The sequence below is a fragment of the Athene cunicularia genome, assembly GCF_003259725.1.
Source record: "Athene cunicularia isolate RWA chromosome 13 unlocalized genomic scaffold, athCun1 chr13_part1, whole genome shotgun sequence".
NCBI lineage: Eukaryota > Metazoa > Chordata > Aves > Strigiformes > Strigidae > Athene > Athene cunicularia.
This window is the reverse complement of record NW_020799117.1, coordinates 17,304,004-17,327,054: the sequence shown is the minus strand read 5'-3', so window position 1 is coordinate 17,327,054 and position 23,051 is coordinate 17,304,004. Positions and strand designations below refer to the sequence as shown.

Here is a 23,051-nt window from a genome sequence, read left to right as displayed (position 1 = left end):
GCCAAGTACTCCTAGGCTAGGTAGTTCTGGACCTCATAGCTGCCTTCAGCTGCCTGTAAGCCTCCTCTGCTGTATCTGAGGAGAACCTGAATGCCGGATAGATCAGAAATCATGAAGATTTGATTATCCGGATACAGTGGGTAGGGACTGCTATGTTGTAGTTATTTCAGATGCCAATGAAAAAGCCCCAAGAAGTTATAAATAGCACTGCATTTTCCTGCACAGTGCTGAAGCACCAAACACATTCTACCTTCTGAATTATAGGAGGGACTTCTGTGAGGGAGTTATGCCTTTATTTTTGACGAAGCAGTAATGAATTGCCTGCCCCCTTCATCTTCCTCTTCTGAGCAAGACTAGCTGCTGGTATTTTAAAATGCCACTGGTTTATTTACCTTATTGCTCCTTATTTCACCAATGTCAGCTCATCTAAACTGAGAACCATCATAATGAATGCAATGAAGACATACTGCAACTATTCCAATTTCCACCTGTCTGAAGTAAGTATGCCTTTTTTCTATTGTCATCAGCAGTGAAAACATTAACGATTTAATTTTTGCAAAACCATTTCAAGGTATATACATAAATGGTTTCAAAACTCTCCAGCTTGCAGAGGAAGCCAATGTACATCAACGAGTCTTGGTAATACAGTGCAAAGCTGGGACGTCAGGGTAGAGTTTGCATCTGAAGCATTTAACAGCAGGTAAGAAGCTCCTTCCATGAAACTGTTGACACTACTGGCCAGCACGCACATAAATGAAATTGTACACTGTTGAAATAAATGGCTTTTCCCATCCCATCTTGGGATGCTCTAAGCATCCCAAGAGCACACCTTCAGCCATAAAGATTATATGGTACAGTTTTCACAATGAATTATAAAATATATCTGTAAAACTAAAATATAGAAACTTACGACTTTTTTTTTTTTACACATGGCACTGAAAAACAATTTATGGTGTTGCAGATTTCCTAGAATATTTGAACAACAAATACTATTTCTCAGCATTACACCATTATGTATGGGAATAAAAATAACATAGGTAATACTCTAGGACTGATGAAAGCAGACAACACACACCTCTCCTTGCCAAGCTGGAAGTTGACAGAAGTGTTGTAAACTATAACAGGCAAACCATTTGATATTTATTTACTAGTCATATTGTTTTATAATGAAAATCTGTACCAGAAAATGATACTGCTTAACACATATGTGTTGAACATACTTAAGAACATAATGTTTACCTGCAATTGAAACAGTGAGGTATCACTAAGTACACTGGAGTAGTGATGAAATAGAGAAATCTTGTGTTTATTTTTTTGAACCAGATCCTAAAGTTAGGGTGTCTATAATGAGTAATCTAAGAATAAGAAAGGATCTAGATCACAAGCGCGTCACAGCTACCAGAACGGCATCCATCACCCTGTCTATCATTTACTTACAGCAAATTCATTTTCAGGGTCAACAGATCCTTTTCTGACTGGTCTTGAATAGTTGAACCGGTGCACATTGTTGGACTTATAAAAACTGAAAGATTAAAAAAGACTATTGTAAAATATAGAATTCAGGAATTTATGGATCTTGTTATCATAGTGAAATCTTTCATTTTGAGTCAGTGGAGTTTTTAATTAAAAGCAAATTTACTGCTAGGGGAAAAAAGCACTTTACTAAAAACTCAGGAGACAACTACTTTTTCTGTAAATCAGGGCCAACACACAGTACTTTTACAAGTATTAAGCTTCAGCTTGTGACAGGGTGTAATTTCCACATATAGACATTCCAGAACTTCCAAAATAATGTTAAAACCTACAGAAAAAGATCTAGAAAAGATTTTTACTTTCCTGTATTCTTTCTGTGGCATGCACAATGCTTGCCTGGTTTACAATGGCATACAAAAGGAGTATATTTTATTAAAAATAACTGACTGCACAGAGCAGATATATTCCCCTGGACTGAAATACAAGTGTTTTTTCATCCACAGTGCATGTCAAGTAAGTTTAATCATGTCTAACAATTCTGCTCACAATGCAGAATCATAGTTATTCAACAAACTAAACATTTGAAGGCATTAATTTCTTGTGATAGGTCAGAAAATGTACACAAACATTTGTAGAGGGAGGCATCAATGTAAAGAAATCTATTGAAAATTCATGTTATGGTCTATTCTATTTAGCTAATGAATCATTCCCAAGCACTGTGAGCATATATTTCCACTAAATTCATAACCACTTGGGTTTTAGCACTGGCTAATTAGAAAGAACAGAGATTGCACAGTTTTCGCTAAGTATTTTGCTGTCCATAGCACAGATTTTTTTTTAAAGATGAATTAAACTTAAATCCATTTAAGTAAAAGCTAATTCTGCAGAGCAAAAAAATATCTCAGAAATATCTTACAGTAAAACCAAGCTATGTTCTGGAAGCCTCGAGAGATGAACAAATGGGGACACCCCAAACGGCTGAGCTAAGCAAACTTCTGGTATGTTAGTTCATAGGAACTGATGATTTCTGATAAGACTATGTTCATCAATAAAGAAAGTGGAAAATACTGCCATATCGAGTCAGATCACTTTATACAGTTCCATCTGAAAGGACAGATATTTTTGAAGCTCTTTGACAGAATAAATGCATTGTCAACTACTGCCACTATCAATTAAATGCCCAATAAATTATACCCATAAAAATAAATCTCTGAGACCAGATGAATTTAAAAGTTTGGTTGAATTCTGCAGCTGAGACAAACAATTATTTTTTTAAATAAGCAAACGATTATTTTTTTTAAAATAAACAAACCAAAGTCTCCTATATGACAAGAGATTGTACTTCATGTGGAGCACTTCACTAAATAAAACTACTACAAGTTCAAAATGTGGCTGACACTACACTGAAATCTAGTCCAGGACCAGATTTATAAGCTGTCTTTCAGTTAATAATTTTAAAATGAATTCATGTTGAAACTGGGACCACAGTTCATTATTTTTATTTATTTTTTTTTTAATCTTGTAGTACAAGATATGTTTCTGTCTGCTTTATTGCTTTATTTATTTTGGTATATATGGGGAGGTGATTCTTATTTTTCTACTCAATCAATTGCAATTTCAGTAAAGATTCTATAGAAGAGGCTGCAGACAAAGGTGACATGGGGTTTGAATCTAGCTGTGGAACAGTTCGGAACAAACTCATCTCAGCTGATAAAAAGAAGCCTTCTAAATTCAGTCTCTTTTTGCAAACTCATAATACAAGTGTTAAAGGGTTTAGTTTGAGTTTTTGTTCGTTTTGGTGTGGAGACACTGCAAAGCCTCTCTTTCATCATAAATGCAGGTGCCTCAGTTTACTTGGAGAAATTTTATCTTATGCCTGTTTTAACCAGCCTCAGTTAAGGAAATACAGTCATGTCTTGCGCTTTCACAAAGTGATGACAAGAATAGGGAGAAATACAGCCTGCCTGAACTGATGGTGCTTGAACTTTTTGCTGTCCTTGAGTTACAAGCTAACAAATACTATCTTGAAATTTTTCATTCAGTGTTAGTGATAAGCAACAAATTTTACTGAACATGTTTGCAACCACGTAAATTATAGAATGGTTTGGGTTGGAAGGGGCCTTGAAGATTCCACCCCCTGCCACGGGCAGGGACACCTCCCACCAGCCCAGGTTGCTCACAGCCCTGTCCAACCTGGCCTTGAGCCCTGCCAGGGAGGGGGCAGCCACAGCTTCTCTGGGAAACCTGTGCCAGGGCCTCCCCACCCTCACAGGGAAGAATTTCTTCCTCATATCTAATCTAAATCCGCCCTCTTTCAGTTTAAAACTGTTATCACTCGTCCTATCATTACACTAGCCTGTTAGCCTGTCCTCAGAACAATTTGGACAATTAATTTCCTTTATTCCTTTATAAAATCTTGAGCATGTGCAAATTAAAATAATTTTTCCACCATTTGTTTTTGAAATGCTGGGGTTTCAACCCCCAGCCCCAAATTAAGGTCGACATCTGGGTGATTCCCACAGCCCTTCACAAAGGGGGGGTGAGTTTGCCTTCAGGCTTCCCTCCAGGGTGGTGCCGGCCTGGCAGACAGAGCCATTGGGTAAAGGAGCCCCAGGTGTCTGCATTAAGTAACCCAAGGTCAGGTGTCCCACTGAGGGATAAAAGCTGGGACCCCTTGCAGGCAGGGGCAGTGTCTGTCTGTGAGGGGGATGCCCTGTGCAGAGTTCCCTGTTGGGGAAGGACCTCCCTCCTCCCTGGGACTGGGCTCCAGTCAGCTCTGGCTGTTGTAAACACGGGCTGTGTAGAGATTCACTATGTGGCTTCCTTGGTCTTATGTGTTTGGCTTGTTGACTCTCTTGTCTCCAATCCCTTCTATGGGAGACTGCATTTCACCATTTATTCCACCCATTGTTGGTCGTGTGGTGTCATTGTTGGGGTCGGTGGGATTGATGTCAATTATGTATAATCTGACTTGTTTGTACCCCCAGCGCCCACCCATGTACTGAACCTTTTGTATCAAATACAATTTAGTTATTGGTTTATCTTTATGCTGGCTGTGTCCTTTATGCTAGTCCTGATAACTGGCAAAATAGTTTTGTGCTTTGCAAGATAAATCATAAACAAGATTCTGTTGTACAAGAACCTTCAACTCAATGATTCTCATAGTGCCAGTCACCTCTAAGACCCTCTGTCCATCACTCGTATAAGAAGTTGCATTGAAAACTCAGTAACTTGGACCCAAAGCATGGATTTCACCTCCCCACCCTGTAACCATATGTTATTCCTTAAGTGGTAAATGGGTAGATGTTCTTTTGTGAAACTCCTATGGAATACATAAGTCAGTAAACTAAGAAAATAAAAGCTCTAAGATTTATTGGCAAATGATTGAGTTGACAAAATAATGGTGGTCAATTTAGGAACATGGACTGATTTTCAGTATATTATCTATTACAGAAATTCACTTACTTTATAATTTGATCAGGTACTGCCTTATTTTTGAATCTAGGTTGCTCCTCCAGGACTGGCTGCACTGTAAAACACTGGATATCTGAAATCATGAAAGTTAAGGGCATATTGTTAATTATCAGTATGAAATACTGTAGGCTTTGGGGAAATATTAAAAAAAGTAACAATAATAAGACAGACATTTCCTTATTAAAAAACCTGCGAAGTTCGGGGTTTCATTTGTGTACTTTCCTGGGCCAAAAAAGGAAAAATCTGCCAGTAGTAATCAGTGAATAGATATTAAGTCTGAACTGCAGATTTTTATTATTTGCTAAGCTTGAATATCTGTAGCGGTATTTCACACTGAATCATTTGTTGAATTTTAAAGCCCAGCCAACTTACAAAAATAACATCAACAACATCTAATGTTAAGTTCCACTGTTCAGCTTTAGGCATGCATAATGTTTTGATGTTTAGCATTTCATCTCTGAAATCTGTAATTGAGCAACCCTTTTGCCTGAGATCTCCTTTTTCTATGGAAGTGTTACTTTTTAATCTGAATACTTCTTTTGTAAGTAAATATATAATATTCTTAAATATTTCTGTATATTTGAAACTCATGCCCTCTAGTCAGTTTCTGTAGCTTTTTCTTAAGTGCATAAGTAGTGCATCTCAGTTAGTTGCAAGTAGACTTGAGCAAATTCTACTTTATGAAAGGACCGAAGCATATGATCTCAAAAAAATAAATTAGTTAAGACACAAAACAGACTTATGAGAGCTTGGCTCCCAAGCTTAATGTACTAGTTTAGACAAGCCTGTAATACTCTCTCCTTCAGTCCCAACAGCATGAAAAGAAAGCAGTATTTCTTTTCTCCTCCAGCAGGTTTCATCAGAATAGACTCAAGAGAGCATGTGAACTGTTGCAATATTACATTGAAAATGAATACAGAAAAAACATGTGAAAAGAAGTCTGATACAATGAGGTGATCTCATATCTGCTTATCCAGTAATGATTTAAATCTTAACAGGAAGAAAAATGATAATGCATACAAGCTACTGCTAGAGTACTTCTAAACAAGAATAATTTAGAGCATTCAAAAAGGTGGCTAACGATGTTTATGAGTTAATTATCCTAGGAAAATTTCTGTTAGGAGAGTGATAAGGCATATTTATGTTTCCCAAGAAATACAGGTGATACTCAAATGCAGTGCCACTCTGAACAAAGTTCAAGGAAGACATGAATTTAATATCAAGACACAACAGCTAGAAATGTGAAGTAATAGCCAACTTGCTGCTTTAAACTTGGCCAATTCAAGTGTTCATCACTGGTTTTGCCATTAGAAGAAAATAAAAGTAAACCATGTATGAACTTGAATGAATTTTCTTCACTGCAAAGGTTATCAAGCACTGGAATAGCCTGCCCAGGGAAGTGGTTGAGCCACCACCCCTGGAGGTATTTAAAAGATGTGTAGATGTGGCACTTAGGGACATGGTTTAGTGGCAGACTTGGTTTATGGTTGAACTCATCTTAAGGGTCTTTTCCAACCTAAATAATTCTATGAAGACTGAAAGAGACAAACTCCTTAAAACTGTGAGAAAAACAGAAGCAAACATATTCTGTATGTGGTTTATGTTTTGTTCCAAAGATAAGTAAAACTGTAAACTGAGCTGCCACATTAATAAACTTGCATACTTTTTAGGAAATTATTGTTTCACACACCAAGTCTTGCTAACAACAAGGCTTCCCCAACCCACGTTCACTCTGTACTCATCCACGTATTCAAGGATACATTGACCAGGTGAGTTTTTCACCTCCTCTCCAGGTGCTGAGGTGGTGTTCATCTTCTCTGCACTGGGGAACTGACTCATCAGCTGGGCCTGGAAATCCTCTCTCCTCTCATACTCCTTCCCACGATAGATGAATACTTTGTTCTGCAAGGAATAAATAGCTGATTTCTTGGGTTTTATGATGCTGAGGCAGAAGTTAGAGATGCATGTTTATCAGTACAAATACAAAATAGGGTCTCCAAATCTTGGAACGAGTGTTACTGTTTTCTGAACAGTAATTAACTGACTCTCCAGAGATGATACTTTATGCTGTTAGACAGAAGGAAGATAAACCGGCATCATCACTGATGATGCTCCTGTATAACAGAATAAAATCAGAAGGTAAATACTGAAATTTCTCTTCTCATCTGTCAAGTAAAAGGGTTTGCTTTCAAATACATTCTGGGTTCTGATTTCACAGCTTTCTAACACCAACATGTTTCCTCTGCTGGCTCCTTTTCCTTGGCATTATGAAATGTCCCATTTACAATACAGTCTAACCCCAAATGTGCTTCATTTAACGGGACACTTCTATAACACTGACACAAAAGGTGCAACCTTCCTTTAATGTTAGCATATCTTTTCACTACTTTTTCCAATGCTTTCAAGGCAAATTTGGGCTTTAAAACTCAGAAAGATAGGTCTTTCATTGCTTTTCAAGTAAGAAAAACTACCATATTCATTGTAGTATGTAAGAATTTTTTTTTTTTTTTACAAGAAAACATCAAACATTCATGTTAGTTTTATGCTCTGAAGAGGTGCACTACTGTGGTTAAAAGAAAGCAATGATCTTTCAAAAAACTAAAGTAAAAGCCAGATGTGCATGACTTCCTAAATTTGGCAGGTTTCTTGATAAAACAGACCCTTTGGATTCTTGATTTCTCACATGGTAATAAAAAATGGAGAAAAGTAAAGAAAACAGAGAGTAGATGGTCTGTGTAGAGGTCTGTTTAATGAAAACAGTTCAAGTTTACTGTAAGTGTCCTAAGGTATCAACTGGCTGTTACCATTCAGGAAAAAGAATAATACAAGACAGTTGGTATGAAAGTATCAGCTCAATGCATATTAGAGATCAAAGAATCAATCTGACCTTCAATCTTGAAGAGGAAAACAGAAGAAGAAATATGACTATCACACTGAACAAATATCATAGTGTATCCACATTTCAGATACTATGTACACTTCTTGTCCTACCATCTCATGAACTAGAAAATGGACAGCAAGAAAACCAGGATGTTAAAACATATGGAATGGCTGCTGTGGAAGCAATGTTTAAATAAATCAAGACTATAAGAGACCAATATGCCATGAGTGGCATGAGGAAGCTGATGAAAGAACTGTTCAGCCTCTCTGTAAGAACTAGTGTAGAGAAATTATCAGATGGCAACAGAAAGGCAACAGTAAATCTCCAACACGCAGAGCTGCGTACCGTTAGGCCCCAGTACATTCTGGAGGGCATCATTTCAGAAAGCAGCTGGACAAATCTATTGTAGAACAATCAGTGAAGGGCTAGAAAACAAAAGTGTCACCTCCAACCCAGGGAGCAGTTTATCATGTAAGTAGGGAATATATAACAGGCCAATATCACTACACACCTGCTCTATAAACTAGTCTTCCCTCCCCTACCTATCTACTATTTCCCACTGATGAAAATAAAATATTGGGCTATAGAGTGCATTGGTCTGAAAAATATGCTGTTTACATTCATGATGTATTTCAATTGTAGCTGAGAGGCAATATAAATCTGAAGCTCTCGTCAGTGGTCCGCTAAAAATACCAAGCTCATGTGAAACAGAATTTTAGCTTTAATCTAAACACAAGTTAGTTAATGACAGTCTAATGGTTGTCAATAATCTCTGTGGGGATGCATCTGAGAAATATGTACCATAAGAGCTGCCCATACCAAATTATATCATATCGCTGCATTTGGCTCTCATATATCACATCTTTCAGTTTCCACAATCAAACCAAGGGAATCAACTTAAATGGATCTGAAAACATTTCATACATAATCTTGCACGTAAAGATTCAGATTCTGACTACAGTCCTGTATCCAAGCAAAACTAAATCCATGGCAAATATCCCCACCAACTCACTTGCATTAATAGAGTACGCTCATATTTTTAGAAGCATAAGAAAATAGATGAAAAGATTAAGTATTTAAAGAGGTTTAGTAAGTATTTAAAGAGGTTTACCCTTAGAAATGTGGGGAATCCTTGGCCATAATACCCAACAGCAAAATAGTCTGGTTTAGGTCTCAGAATTTTCATGATGTTTTCATAGAACTTTGCTTGTTGAATCTGAAAGCAAGATCAACAGCAATTATTTCTGTTTGTTGGTTTGTTGTTTGTTTTTTTTTTTTCCCATTTATTTTTGAACCTCTACTGTAGTACTACACTGTGTCCTACACATCACTGGATATGCAAGAACTATCAAATATCAGTTGGTAACATAGCAATAATCAGTTAGCATGCACATGACACTGCTGTGGTACATTAAATATTCTTTACATTTATATGACAATATAACACATAGATAAACATGTACAGCTTCAACTTCAATTATTTGACTTCAGAATCAGGCTTACCCTTCATTTACTACTGGGAAAAAAAAAAAAAAGTGAATACTGAAGCCGTACTTGGCACTTTACACTTTGAACACCTAACTGATAACGTTACTGAAATAATACATTTGGAAAACCTCCCTGCCTCCAATGTTTTCTGAGGTATGGATCAACTCAAACTTTTGCACTAGCATCATACTAAAGACAAACAAAAAAAGGGTTTATAACAATGTCTTACATAAAACACTAACTGACATTTAGGTTTATTATTTTTATTTCCCATGTTAAACCTATGAGATATGCAACACTGCAACTTAAATGGAACTGGCAAAAATATTGTCTTTACCTTTTAGTTTATGATAAAAGCAGAATTTATCGGGAGGAAAAGATTTCTTCATACACAATACTGTTCAAGAACACTGTGGCTTGAATCCCATGGTTTCTTTGTGGAAGATTCAGGGATATCTATTAAATGAGCCTTAAATATTTGTTAAAGATCATACATGTGTGGAATCTTGTGGGTTGGAAAAAAGTAGGTATGTGGGGGAGGAGGTTCTTTTGAAATTAATTCAATTTTAATGAAAACAGATAATTGACTATTTAATCTTCCTTTAAAAATCTTCTTTCTAGTCTTTGGACCTAGTTTTAATTCCTTGTGATGTATTACTTCCCCAGTCCCGATTAGGACAGAATTCTTTAGGCTTGTCAAGATTCGAGTCCCTAAAATTTAAGGAAAAATTTCAGGGAAAAATGCATCCAGATGCTTTTTCTACCCTAAAGCAGCACAAAGTGCTTAAAAACTTGTTATATTTCTTTTGTGGCCTTTAAATTGTGCTAACTCAGAACACATTTATCTCATCTACAGAAGTTTCAAAATATCTCAGCAAGCAGATGTTTGTGCAACTTTACTAAACAGTTCTTTATAAATCTCTACCACTGGAATGTTACAACACAACATAGCAACTTGACAAAAGAATTAAAAATCAATTATATACAATAAGCTTATAAGGAGCGCTATCATTTGATAGCTCAGAAGTACTAATTTCTGTGACTGAAATAATTTGAAGATCTGTATGTAATCTTACCAGGTTTTGACTTAGAAGTTCATAGTCAAAAACCTCCTTCTCATACTGCTCTGCAAGTTCTTTGCATAAAGATATGGCTTCTTCCCACATCTGCAATGTAACCACATATTCAAAAGGTAAATTCTTTACCAACAAATAAGTTTTCAATGCATCACTGTTTAACTGCAGTTTTATTGATCATGCTATCTTTAAACTGCAGTCATTCATTACACATTCATAATGGAAGACCCAAGGCAATCACAGACTTTAGAAAAGCAGATTAATGTAAAAAAAAAAAGTTTTTTATGGTTCATTGTAGGAAAGAACAAGTAAGCCTACTTTATTCTTACAATAAGATAATAAAAAATCACCTAAACTTTCAGACATGTTAAAAAGAAGTAAATCACTAAGGTGTGTAACATCCAGAATATACCCCAAGTGCAGGAGCAGTGTGTGAGGGGACTGACACCTGCCTCTCTAAACCAAACACATTCTTTTACAAGAAATTCTGAGGAGTACATTGTCATAGCTAGGCTTACATATGACAGCTCTCCTAGTTGGCTAAACAATTACAAGGTTTAGACTTAAATTGCCACTTGCCCAGAGTAGCAGCTTATATCTTTCCACATAATTTAACAGCAATCTCTAAGAATTACTATGAGGAATTACAGAGCTGCATTGGAAAGAATAGGACAGATTTTCTCATCTGCTATAGGCACAAAAGTGCAGACTGGAACTTCCTCTCTTGAGAATATTTCTCAAATTCTGTCAGTTGTCTTATCTATTCTGAATAAAGGAGACAAAGGGGTTTTCTGAGCATGATTCTCTATTGATGTATGGACACTGATGGTCACAGTCATTATGACCATTTTTATGTGGTGCCAAGTACTCCTAGGCTAGGTAGTTCTGGACCTCATAGCTGCCTTCAGCTGCCTGTAAGCCTCCTCTGCTGTATCTGAGGAGAACCTGAATGCCGGATAGATCAGAAATCATGAAGATTTGATTATCCGGATACAGTGGGTAGGGACTGCTATGTTGTAGTTATTTCAGATGCCAATGAAAAAGCCCCAAGAAGTTATAAATAGCACTGCATTTTCCTGCACAGTGCTGAAGCACCAAACACATTCTACCTTCTGAATTATAGGAGGGACTTCTGTGAGGGAGTTATGCCTTTATTTTTGACGAAGCAGTAATGAATTGCCTGCCCCCTTCATACCTTTGGCTACAGCTGAACAAGACAATGACTTAAAGGCCTTATTGGGTCATAAGATTTATTATCCAGCACTGCAGAGTTTTCCCCTCCTTTCTAGTCCTTTATTTTCAAAAATCTCAGCACTACTGTCATTGTATTGACAGGCAATTTGATTAACAGAATTTTTTGAAAAAAGCTGAACTAAACCCAGGTGCTGAACAATAAACTACTATATTTCAAATTTGGGATGCAATTCTCAGACTTCTCTGAAACAAGTATGTCCCTTTTTAACTGTCTGGGTTTTTGGAAGATAATGACCTACTGGTTAAGAAATGCAATCTATGTAGACCGGTTTCTTTTCCTAGTAAAGTATATTCCACATTTTTTTATTATCTTATTACTGCCCAACAGAGATGCTTGTGATCAGGAGGAATATCAGTCCTCTTTGTGAATGTGGCTACTGAAAGAGTACGTTCATATAGAACAGATATACTCTGTGAATAAGCCTTCAGGACAATTTTTACTTGACCCACATTTCGAAGAGGATTTCCTATACAAACATTTTATACAGAAAATATTCATTAAATACTATTATACAAAGTAACACACTAAAAAGATTTAGCAGGGGGAAAAGCTCTCCAGACATACCTTTCCTTTGTCAAAGTATTCTATGATCTTCTCATACAAATTCTCTTTCAAGTGTCGATAGGTCTGTGAACACTGGAACTCTGTTGACATGACTTGGGGTGCACACTGTTCATCTGACCACTAAGAATAAAAACACAATAAAAAGACATACTACTTTGGAGTTCAACATTTCACACACACATCCCCCTTCCCCCAAGGTCTGGTTCCCTGGGCTCTTCTAAGTGTTTTTTTCCCAACTCTTTTTTACCCTTCCACAAAGACACTGGGAATGTTTTCATTACCTCTTCAAAAAAGTGCTGTATTTCATGGGACAACCAGGACTAGACATAACATTTTAAAAACCTGTTTTCCTCCCTGCACCTTGTCGATGCGTATCCCAGGTCGTGAACCTTTTGCATCGCTGACAATGTAAAAGTATCATCAGCATTTGGGTTAGAAGATCAACGACGTCTAAATTAATGACGCACTTGTGTTAGAAGACTCATGGCGTCTAGATTAATGACGGCTAAAAGCAAAAGAATTTGTGCTCGTTAGGGAAGAAACAGATAAGAAGGGATTCCTTAAAATAACAAAGCAGAAACTTACCTACCGGCTGCACGTGGTTAGTAGGCCTTATCGAAAGTGCTGAGAGGAACTAGTTTTTGAAATGAGTATGCACTAGAGCAACACACAGATCTGCTGTTATTTTTAGAATGTACAAGAATATATAAGGACGTTTTTCTAATAAACTTCGGAGCTTGACTGTTAACCATATTGGTGTGTCTCTTGTCTCACAAACTCGTCCTGCAACAGCACCTCACCCAAAAATTTCAGATAAATATGTACCTGAGAAAATTTGTTCAGTTTACCTCAGTGGTGTCATCTTGACTGATTTGGTTTTGATTTTCTGTATTAAAAGTATTTGCACATAATATTATCTTTGTCTATACCAATACATGCAATATACCTCATTTTTTTGTATGATCAGAAAAGTAAAAACTAAGTTTAAGAAAAATAGCACTATGAAAAGCCAAATTTATATGGTTCTACACTAAAAGAAATTCCATAAGAAATCTCAAATTTTTGCTAAACAATATTTAAATTTTGAATTTCCCTTGAAATGGAAATGCATCTTACTGACCATTTCTACTGATAATATTAGTTACATTGAGAATAACCATGAGTTGTAGCAAAAGATAGTTACCAGGTACAAAAGAAAGCAAGCATAATTTGTCAGTGATCCATATTATTTAAAGTGAGAAGTCAGATGTCCCCCTGTGATAGCTGGAAAAATTTGTTTAATTTTCACCATTGTTATGTTTGGGATAGGAAGAAATTAGCAAAATGAAAACCACATGGCAGTTAAACAGCTTCAGAATTTGCACACAATGTTCTCACTATAACGTTTTGCTACAATATTTAGTTTTACCGATATGTGACTTCTACTCACCTATTGAAAATACAATTTCATCAACTAATGTTAATTTTGTCTTAACTAGAAAATTAAATACTCCTACAGAAAATAAGTAATATGCAGTAAATCAGAGATTAAGACACTTTATAATTCATAGATTTGAATATTACAAAATTGTATTTATATACTGAGTTTAAAATATCTAACCTTCAAGAGCCACGTATGAAGTAGAAGGGTATATGCTGCTTCCGTGTAATTCTCACAATCTAAATGAAGATCCCGCAATTTATACAAGTATCTGTTAGAGGACAGAACAAGAATTAGACCATGACTGCAATACGAAGTGTCAGAAAAATTCTAGATAAGCTCTGTAATGGATACTTCATAGATGTCATGCAGTTGCTACCCAGAGTCTTTAAGAACTCCTTAAGGAGAGGGGTTAACACTCTGCGTCTCTGCGGTCTTCTCTGTGTTCTTTTTTTATGCTGAAACATTGTGCACAAACGGAGGAGAAAGAGCTAACCTCCTTTTGTGAATTGCTGTCAGCTCCACTTCTGAGAGGAAGAACTACTAGACTGAATGTCTAAGTCGGACCCCTAAACCCATTATTTCTAAATACTGTTACTAAAGATAGCTGCCTTCCCCTGTAGCAATTTTCGATTGCATGTAAACGCTTTCCATATAAATAGATGCAAGCACAACAGATAACAGAAGGTAAAGGAGAAAATGGAAAATACCAGCCCAGAAAGACAAAGCAAGTCCCTGTGCAACTTGGGAGGTGGTAGGGACAGAAGAATTGTTCTAAGTTACATGTTGCCAGTGTTCTCCATGACCTCTAAGGCAGTACTGCTGCTACCAGTACAACCATTGCCCAACATGTTACTCAAGCCACGTGTTTTCCAGGAGCTGGAAAGAAAAAGTGCATCCCATCCTCTTACACCCAACAGGAGTTTTGACACAGGAACCCTGACACTGCTGCAGCACTGCTATTCCCAGCAATCAACCCAGCGGAAAGCGTGACCCCCTCAGCAATGCCTGCCTGCACAGGGAGCCTTGTTTGCTGGCCACTGCAGCTCATTGCTCCAGGCTTAGTTTTGAATCACCTTCAGTGCTCATTTCAGCGGAGATTCTGGGTTTTGTGCTGCAGTGGCTGACACCCAGGTAGTTCTGCAGATTTTGCAGAATGAGAGGCAGAAATAGTGAGCTTTGGAACGGCAAGATTTGTTGCACTCATATGCAAAACTCTTGGACACAGTAAGAGTCCGAGTCTCATCTGAGAGAATTCACCAGTACAGCTATAGCTCTTACAGAAAAACGCTTTACTAGTAATTCTGCATTGCACGTAGTGTTGCATATTTAAAGAGACTTGGCAGACTGCACAATGTTACAAAACTTGAATGTTTTTTCTGCCATTCTAAATGTATGATGAATCCTCCATCAAACCTCAAATTTAGCTGCATTTTCTTTATTTTAAACAATATACAATGAATGTTAAGTGATTTGATCAATTAAAAGTTGATTCTTGGGGGGAAAAAAATGCTGCTGCTGAATAGATATGATAGATTCCAAAATGCTGAAGGCTAAAGCAAACAGCAGAGTATAAATGAGGCCACAGCTACAACAGAGTCATTGTGGATGGTAAACTAACATTAAGTAACAGAAATTCAAGTACAATGATAAAAACGGAATTCATAAAAGAATATTATTGCCCTCTCCAAAACAGATCCAATAAAACAACTGCCATACCTGATATACATCTCTTCACGGTTAATGTCCTTGTAGAAATTCTAGGGACACAACATTTAAATGTTATTGCCTAATGTATTTCAATAAAACACAAGATAAAAATATATACACTGAAGTTTTGCTTTTCTTGCTAGTTGGACAGCATAAAACCCCCATTATTTACAGACTTATTTACTATCTTAAATTTAAACCTGGCACTACTACTTCAATTAATATTTATTTAGTTATGAGTATGTGTTACTATTATACATACATATGTATACTTCTCTTAGTTCACTTATGAAATATTAGTGAAAGTCTTTCTGTTGGAGAAGAGGAAAATATGGTTATCCAAATGCATTAAACATAATAAACTATATGCTCTGGCTACAGCTGATGGCCAGAAAAGAAGCTGGTATTTATTGAAGCTGATATGTAACACTGTCGATATGAAACACTGCTGTGCAATATCTCTAGAGGGGCTAATTCCAGGCATAAGCCCATTTTTGTCACCAGAACACTTCTGAAGGTATATGAGCTGCTAAGGCTGTACAAACTATATTGACAAGAATTGCCTCCTGAAGGAGCTGCAGAAATTTATACCACATTGCACCGCAGTTACTGAGGGACAGAGTATGTGAGTACAATACATATTGACCATGTTCTCTTTCCAACTTTTAAAGTTGATGAACATTTCTCTACAGCTTAGAGGAATCTCCTGGTGGAAGAATCTCTATATACAATATCCTCATTACAACACAGGAATAGAAAAAAAGACCGGGTGGCCTAGAACCAGTTGAGAGACTTGCACTTTACTGCAAGTGCATCTTTGCAGGTCTCATCCCCAGATTTAAAAACTGTTGAGTTGCTAAAGCACCAAGTGGGTTAGTTCCTTTTGCAAAACCTGAGTCTGGGCAAAAGCCCCCTGTTATGTTATCAAAAGGTAAAGGTATATGAGCAGTAGACTTCCTTATTTATCCACAGAATCAAACTGGATAAAACATACAAGCAAACCCCAAAACCAGTGGGTGTTGCTTTTGGGTTTATGCATATCCATGCAAATAGATATAAAAATACCGCCTCAGAGTTTAAATCACTACTGAGCATTGACAACCACTCCTGTCCCCAGGAAGACTTACTTTCATCTTTACTAAATGGATTCTAAAGCTCTTCCCCTTTCTCCCACAAGAATTAGAGGAGAGAACATACCAGTAAGTTCACAGTGCAGCTCATGCGATTGTCCTTGCTTTCATCATTCATCACAGTTCGGTAATCCAGCAGTTTCTCCAACAGGCCTTTAACTAGGCTGACAAAACTTTCAACCAAGTTAAAAATGCCAGGATACTGACACGCACACTCTGTAAGACTGCAAACACAAAAAAATGTTTTTACAATAATGTGAAAATGAGTGCCTTTCAGCTGCAAAACTGTTTGAACCTGAAGGTAAATGTTGAATTGGGGCTAAGCAACTTCAGAATACACTAGAAATTCTCTCTGTGGGTTGATAATTGAGATATCTAGAAGACAGATGAGATAGAAATGGAAAGAAAAACAATGAAACATTTACTCTTCCTGTCTGAAAATGACTTCAAATTCAAGGGTATACCCACAATTTCAGAATGGAGTAACCTGCATCTGTGCTACAACAAATTCAAGTCTCTGGAATGCCACACTATTGCAATAAACATATCTTCCTTTTCTCTGTTATCAGGCAACATGAAATGCAACAACTATTTCCTTCTCTTTGTACAGTTATGTGTGAGTAGAAAGCTCAAACTAACATAAATTGAAATTTTAAGTCAAAAAATATATTCACTAACAAGACCTCACCAGAGCAATTTTCCCTTGAGAAATAAGCAAAACCAAACAATAAACTCTGCAGATTAAAAAAAGCAGTTAGTTGTCTTTTGATAAAAAATAGAAAAGTGAGTTTCATACAGCAGCAGCAGATTCCAATTTACATTAACAAAATATTAGCATATGCTGTTACTATAAAGCATTGAAGCGATTTAGGAGTTGATATTTCACATTAGTATCATAGCTTTGTTTTCAAAGCTTAACTATTCAAACATTATGAAACAATACCAGGACCTCATTACGAATTATCTTCTTTGCTTAAGAGCTTCTTTCCTCTACTTAGCATTCTGGTTTTCTACTGGGATTCTCCCTGACAAACCATATTTTATACACATATTGACATATATATATATAGATGCATATATGGGGTCTGGCTGCAATGGAGTTAATCTTCCCCACAGCAGCCCTCCTAGTGCTGTGCTGTGTATTGGTGGCTGGAAAGGTGTTGATAACCTGCCAGTGTTTTGGCTACTGCCGAGCAGCGCTGGCACAGCATCAAGGCTGTCTGCCCAACACCCCTCTCAGCCCCAAAGACCAGTAGGCTGGGCTGGGCAAGATCTTGGGAGGGGACACGGTCAGGAGAGCTGTCCCAAACTGACCAAAGGGATATGACAAACCATATGATGCCTGCTCAGAAATAAAAGATAAGAGAAAGGAGGAGGCAGGGAATTTGGTATTATGACATTTGTCTTCCAGAGCAACCACTACATGCACTGAAGCCCTTCTACCTGGGAAGCAGCTGGACATTGCCTGCTGACGGGTAGTAGAGAATAAATCTTTTGGGTTTTTTTGCTTCTGCATGTGGCACTTGCTTTATCAAACTTCCTTCGTCTTGACCCACGAGTTCATTTCTATTTTATTTTCTCTTTCCCTCTACCCTACTGAGGAGGTGGACTAATAGAGCAGCTTGGTGGGCACCTAGTGTCCAGCCAAGGTCAACCCACCACAATGCACAATTACGTGTATGTTTGGCGTATTCTATTGATAACATATCAAACCCACTGTGTATGTTCAGAGGAAAATAGTAAAAACAAATCAGCAACTGCAAAATTATCCTTGAAACTATGCTGTGTGCTTAAGCAGACCAGTCTCGATGACACATTAATCTTAATTTCTGACTTCTTAACGTTTCATTAACAGCACTCAATTTTTATACAAATAAATGTAATAATTTATTATTACTTTTTAAACTTTATAGTGAAAATATTAAGTTTCAATTAATTGCAAAATCTTTTACTGCTCAGAACTATTTAAGCTTTCTTCAGAAAATACATTTTCATATTAGCTTCAACTGAAAAAAAATCCTTAAATCTTTGGCCTAGAATGAGACCTCAGCAAAGTACCCAGTCTTAAAGTTCTAACTCAAGCAAAGTAAAAACAGCACCTAATGTTTATTCCTTTGATTGTACAGCTCCAAACGAGTTATTTTGCTGAGATGGGGAGTGTGTACATGCATGTCTGAAAGCATATATTGCACAAGATGTGACAGAGGCTAAAAAATAACAACAGAAAACTTGAATTTCTGTTGTCTGACTAGTCTGAAACAATAACTGAAATATTTAAATGAATTATTGAAACATGGCTTATGACAGTAAACATAATCCAAATGGAATGTTAAATAATAAAGGGTCTGAAGAGCTGACAACCAACATAAAAGGCTGGAACATGTTAAATGATATTTGTGGAAAAGAAAGTAAGAAAGCCTCAGAATGATACAGGAGACTGGAATACTATATAGGAAAATGGGGTTAATTTACATATGTAAGAATCATAAACAGGATAAGGCGCTAACAGGAAAGTACAGTCACCATTTAAATGACTATTATGAATTTTTGCCATAGGTTGGTTCACTTGGAGTGACTACAAACAAGGCAGGCCTATGAATATTACCTGACTATGAAGTGAACATGAGCCAGCAAGACATCACATTTCTTTACAATACAAGTAGAAAAACATTGACACAAAACACATGCTATTGCTAGATTTCACCCAGGATACAGTACATAACTCCAGTCACTACAGAAAGATGAACTGGAACACACATAGAGGAGAACTACAAAATGAACAGGAGGCAAGAATACCTGTCTCATGAGGGAAGATTTAAAGAGTTGTCTTGCTCAGCTTTATACAGTAATTCCAATAAAAAGGGCCATAAAACTTCAGATATATTTTTTTTTTTCCCCAGGAGGAAGAAAGAAACCTTTGTATTTGAAAAAACTTGAAGTTTTGAAATAAAAAATATTTTCAATAAAGTTTGAGAAAACAACTGCATAACATGGGCCACTACAGTGATGATGAATGGGAAAGTTTCCAAGTGTTAATTTCTGTTTTTGAAAGGTGGGAAGGTGTGAAGATTTAACCCAACCACCCAAAAAACAGAGACAAGAGAACAGGGTCCTACCACAGACAGGTCACCAGCCTTTGCTTCAACTGCACTACTGAAAGATAGGGCCTAATTGAATAGGTACCAGTTTTCTTAAAAAATATCTGAATGTAAGAGTAAACTGCAAACAAGACAAGCAAACAGTGTTACACAGCTCAGAAGTAAACTTCAAAGTCTCATACACAAGATCTGAAGGAAGCTTTTGTCTTTGCACTGACAAAGCCTCCATTTGAATATTCTCTCCAGCTTTCAGGCAATATAATATTTCAAATCAGATGTAGACATTGTAGGACTGTCCAGAAAATATTCCGTATGATAAACTGAAATACCAGGGTTGTTTACCCTAAAGAGAAGACCAAAGAAAACTTGACAGGAACTTTCAAATTTGTTGAAAGCTGCTGCAAGGAGAAACAGAATAAATGATTCTTTATGTCCCCAGTGGGTAAAACAAGAAATAATTGGCTTAATCTGAGGCAAGGAAGATTTTGTACAGATATGTGGAAAAAAACTTATTAGCAGCAAGGAAAGTTTAGCAGTGCAAGAAATGTCCACTGTGCCAGCTGAATCCCCAGTGTTAGAGAAGATGAACTGTAGTGCTAGTTTAGGCAGGCATCACAGTTTAGGCTTTGCAGCAGTGTGATCAAGAGAATTACAAGAAAGTTATAGGCTTGGTTTTGGTCATACCAAGAACATCTCTGCATCACCTCTTAATTATTATAGGACTTGCAACCAAACAGTAAACATTCAAAATTGAAAAATTAGTCTATTGTTCTCATTTTACGTAGTCATTACATGTTAGGAAGTGACAGAGACATTTTTAAAACTTCATCTGTCCTTGCCAGTGTATCAAAGAACAGCTTTATATTGTGTGAAAAATGTCAATACTTTTACTTTTTTCAAGTCTCCTCTCTATATTTTATCTGCTTTCTCACAGGACAGAAGTTAAACTAACACAGCAAACATTCAAATTTTGTTTGATTTAAATGACATTTCTTATAAGTTTTACTATTTAATAGAACAAAATTACATATTATTTACATAAGAACTTTTATATATTATTATTTGATTATATAATTGAGTATTTTTTTACAAAATTATGTTTTCAATGGAAGTAGACTTTTTTCCATTGTAGCATACACAAAGATTTCATGCTTTATCTGGTGAGGAATGTGACTTTGTAAGGATTGCCACCTCCTACACACAAATACAGTACATACAAGGTAGCAGGCTTTGAGAAAGTAAAAACATAATGTCGCAAAGCCTATATCGATTTTGCCAGGTAGTCAATGTGCTACAGCATTTTTATACTTAATAATTATTAGGTTATCAATGCTTGAGAAAGTGTAAGACAAGCCATGTACTTTCTCACTGTTACAGTCTAAGGCACAAAGCCAGGAACAAATTCTCAGAGGCAGGCACGAGGATTCCACCACTGTCCAATACATCACACATGAAACCGGCCACAAGTGGAGACACAGATATTAAGTCTGAGAATAAAACTGAATGTAGGCAGCTAAGAAGAGATGGAGATGCTACATCAGGCTTTGGGATACTTCTAAATATTTTCTTAAACTGTAGCACTTCACAATATTCTCATTGCAGAATAGTCACCTTATGCAAGTTGAGAGAATAATCTCTTGGAGTCCAGTCTAGACATCAAGAACAGCAAGTAAGACATTTTAAAATACCTTCTTATTATTAGTGTGAAATAAAGCCAAGGTTATAAATAAAAATGGAGAAAGACTGAAAAATGGGGTATTTGATTATCTTTGCTTGAAAGTTGGACAGAGAAATGCAGGTTAGGCATAATTTCTTTATAATTTAGCTGGAGCACAAAATACTGAAAAGCAACCAGAAAAATAGTTTCAATAAGCAAAACTACAGTTCAAACCACGTTTACTGAAACAGTATGCTATTTCCAGTCCCTTCATAAAAAAAGCTGCTAGGATTCTATTTTATTTTTAAGTGGGGTTGAAAAAAGGGAACAATAAGATGAAAACACATCCTGAAGGCGTTTGTTCTCATGCACTACTTACATGGACTCAAACAACTGCATGTAGTGTTCATCCCCTCGTCCTCCTTCCACCTCATGGTCCAACTTCAAAATTATTTCATTTTCAAACTAATAAAGCAAGAAAAATCAAAACACTGAGTAGATATCCAGAGGTCAAACACACTTCAGTACAGCATCAAAAGAGTATGCTTGTAGAGTTCTATCACATATTCCCAATGATTAAATGCTTGAATATATTTCAGTTGAATAATGCACATCTGACTACCTCCAGATGCCTGTTTCTTAGTACAAACTAATAAACGTAACCTGAGGAAATGGGCTTACAGTGTCTGTATTATGCGTTTTCATAGAACATCTCTAATTTGCAATGGATGATTTCAGAATAAGTAGAATCACTTTCACCTAGATAAAATATGAACATTCCTACAGTATGCAATAGTTTATTTAATTGCTATTTGTTAGGTCTATCTAGACCCTAATTAGGAATCAGTGGCATATAAACAAAGACAGCAAACAAGCTATTTTCATAGTTAAACACAATTTTTCCCCCTCTGCTGCATAATTTCCTCAATTTTAATTTATATTTAGGACACTTCTTCATTTGGAGCCATCAGCAGCTTTATTTCTTTACTTCTAAGGTCAAAAAGTACCTTTTTCCCCCTCCCTGAACTGAAAAAGAATCTATGCAGCCTGTGTGCATATGAAGAGAGAAAACTGCTAATACTTCTCTGGTCACACCTTGTTAGCTATCACTGATCAGTCAACCCTCAACACTCGCAAGGCTTTAGGTTTCCTTTTATTACAAACTTAGTTACAGAGAAGCACTACATCCCAGTCTGCAGAGACATGCTTGAAACTTCAACCTACCTGCTGGTCTTGGTCATTGCTATAATAAAGTTCTTGAAGCTGGGTATCTAAAGTTATCTATATCATTTACTTACCAACCCTGTTACACCCTGCAATAATCTCTCATATAGTTTTACATAATTAAGCAAGGGAACACTATCTCACAATATTCAGAAAAAGAGAAAGCCTATTTTCCAAGTTTGTCACACAGGTAAAGAAATAGGTATCTGGGAAACTAATGCTAACTTGTGAAACTTGTTACAAATACACGGGAAAATTGTCAATCACAATAGCTTGACATCTTTAAACTGTAATGAACTCTGGCAACATCTCTGGAGAATTTCTAGGTAATATACCATTAATGTACCACAGTAATATACCATTACCTCTTAAAGAAATGCAAGTACATGTTGGATTATATTTTAACCCAGATTTTTGCAGTATCATACCTTATTTATATAAAGACTCTTTAAAATGTAATGAAAGAAATTAAAGAAAATCTCCCTTAAGTCAGTTGGAAATTTACTAGGAGAGGGTTCCATATACCCCCATTAATATTATCCAGTACAGACCCAGGCATTTTGAACCCAGATACTGAGTGTACTAGTCTATTATTGTCCTT

The 23,051-nt window shown here is 36.5% G+C and overlaps 1 protein-coding gene across 1 annotated transcript in view; it reads right to left on the bottom strand.

Annotated features, from left to right (window-relative positions):
* Positions 1–23,051, bottom strand: part of DOCK2 (dedicator of cytokinesis 2) — a 210,318-nt gene that overhangs the window by 18,398 nt on the left and 168,869 nt on the right. The window contains exons 34-43 of the mRNA XM_026858304.1: positions 21,606–21,691; positions 16,539–16,695; positions 15,351–15,391; positions 13,812–13,902; positions 12,212–12,331; positions 10,393–10,482; positions 8,940–9,044; positions 6,708–6,849; positions 4,939–5,020; positions 1,438–1,522 (exon numbers count right to left, since the gene is read on the bottom strand). Of these exons, the coding sequence (XP_026714105.1) occupies positions 1,438–1,522; positions 4,939–5,020; positions 6,708–6,849; positions 8,940–9,044; positions 10,393–10,482; positions 12,212–12,331; positions 13,812–13,902; positions 15,351–15,391; positions 16,539–16,695; positions 21,606–21,691 (999 nt within the window). The remainder of the gene's footprint in view (positions 1–1,437; positions 1,523–4,938; positions 5,021–6,707; positions 6,850–8,939; positions 9,045–10,392; positions 10,483–12,211; positions 12,332–13,811; positions 13,903–15,350; positions 15,392–16,538; positions 16,696–21,605; positions 21,692–23,051) is intronic.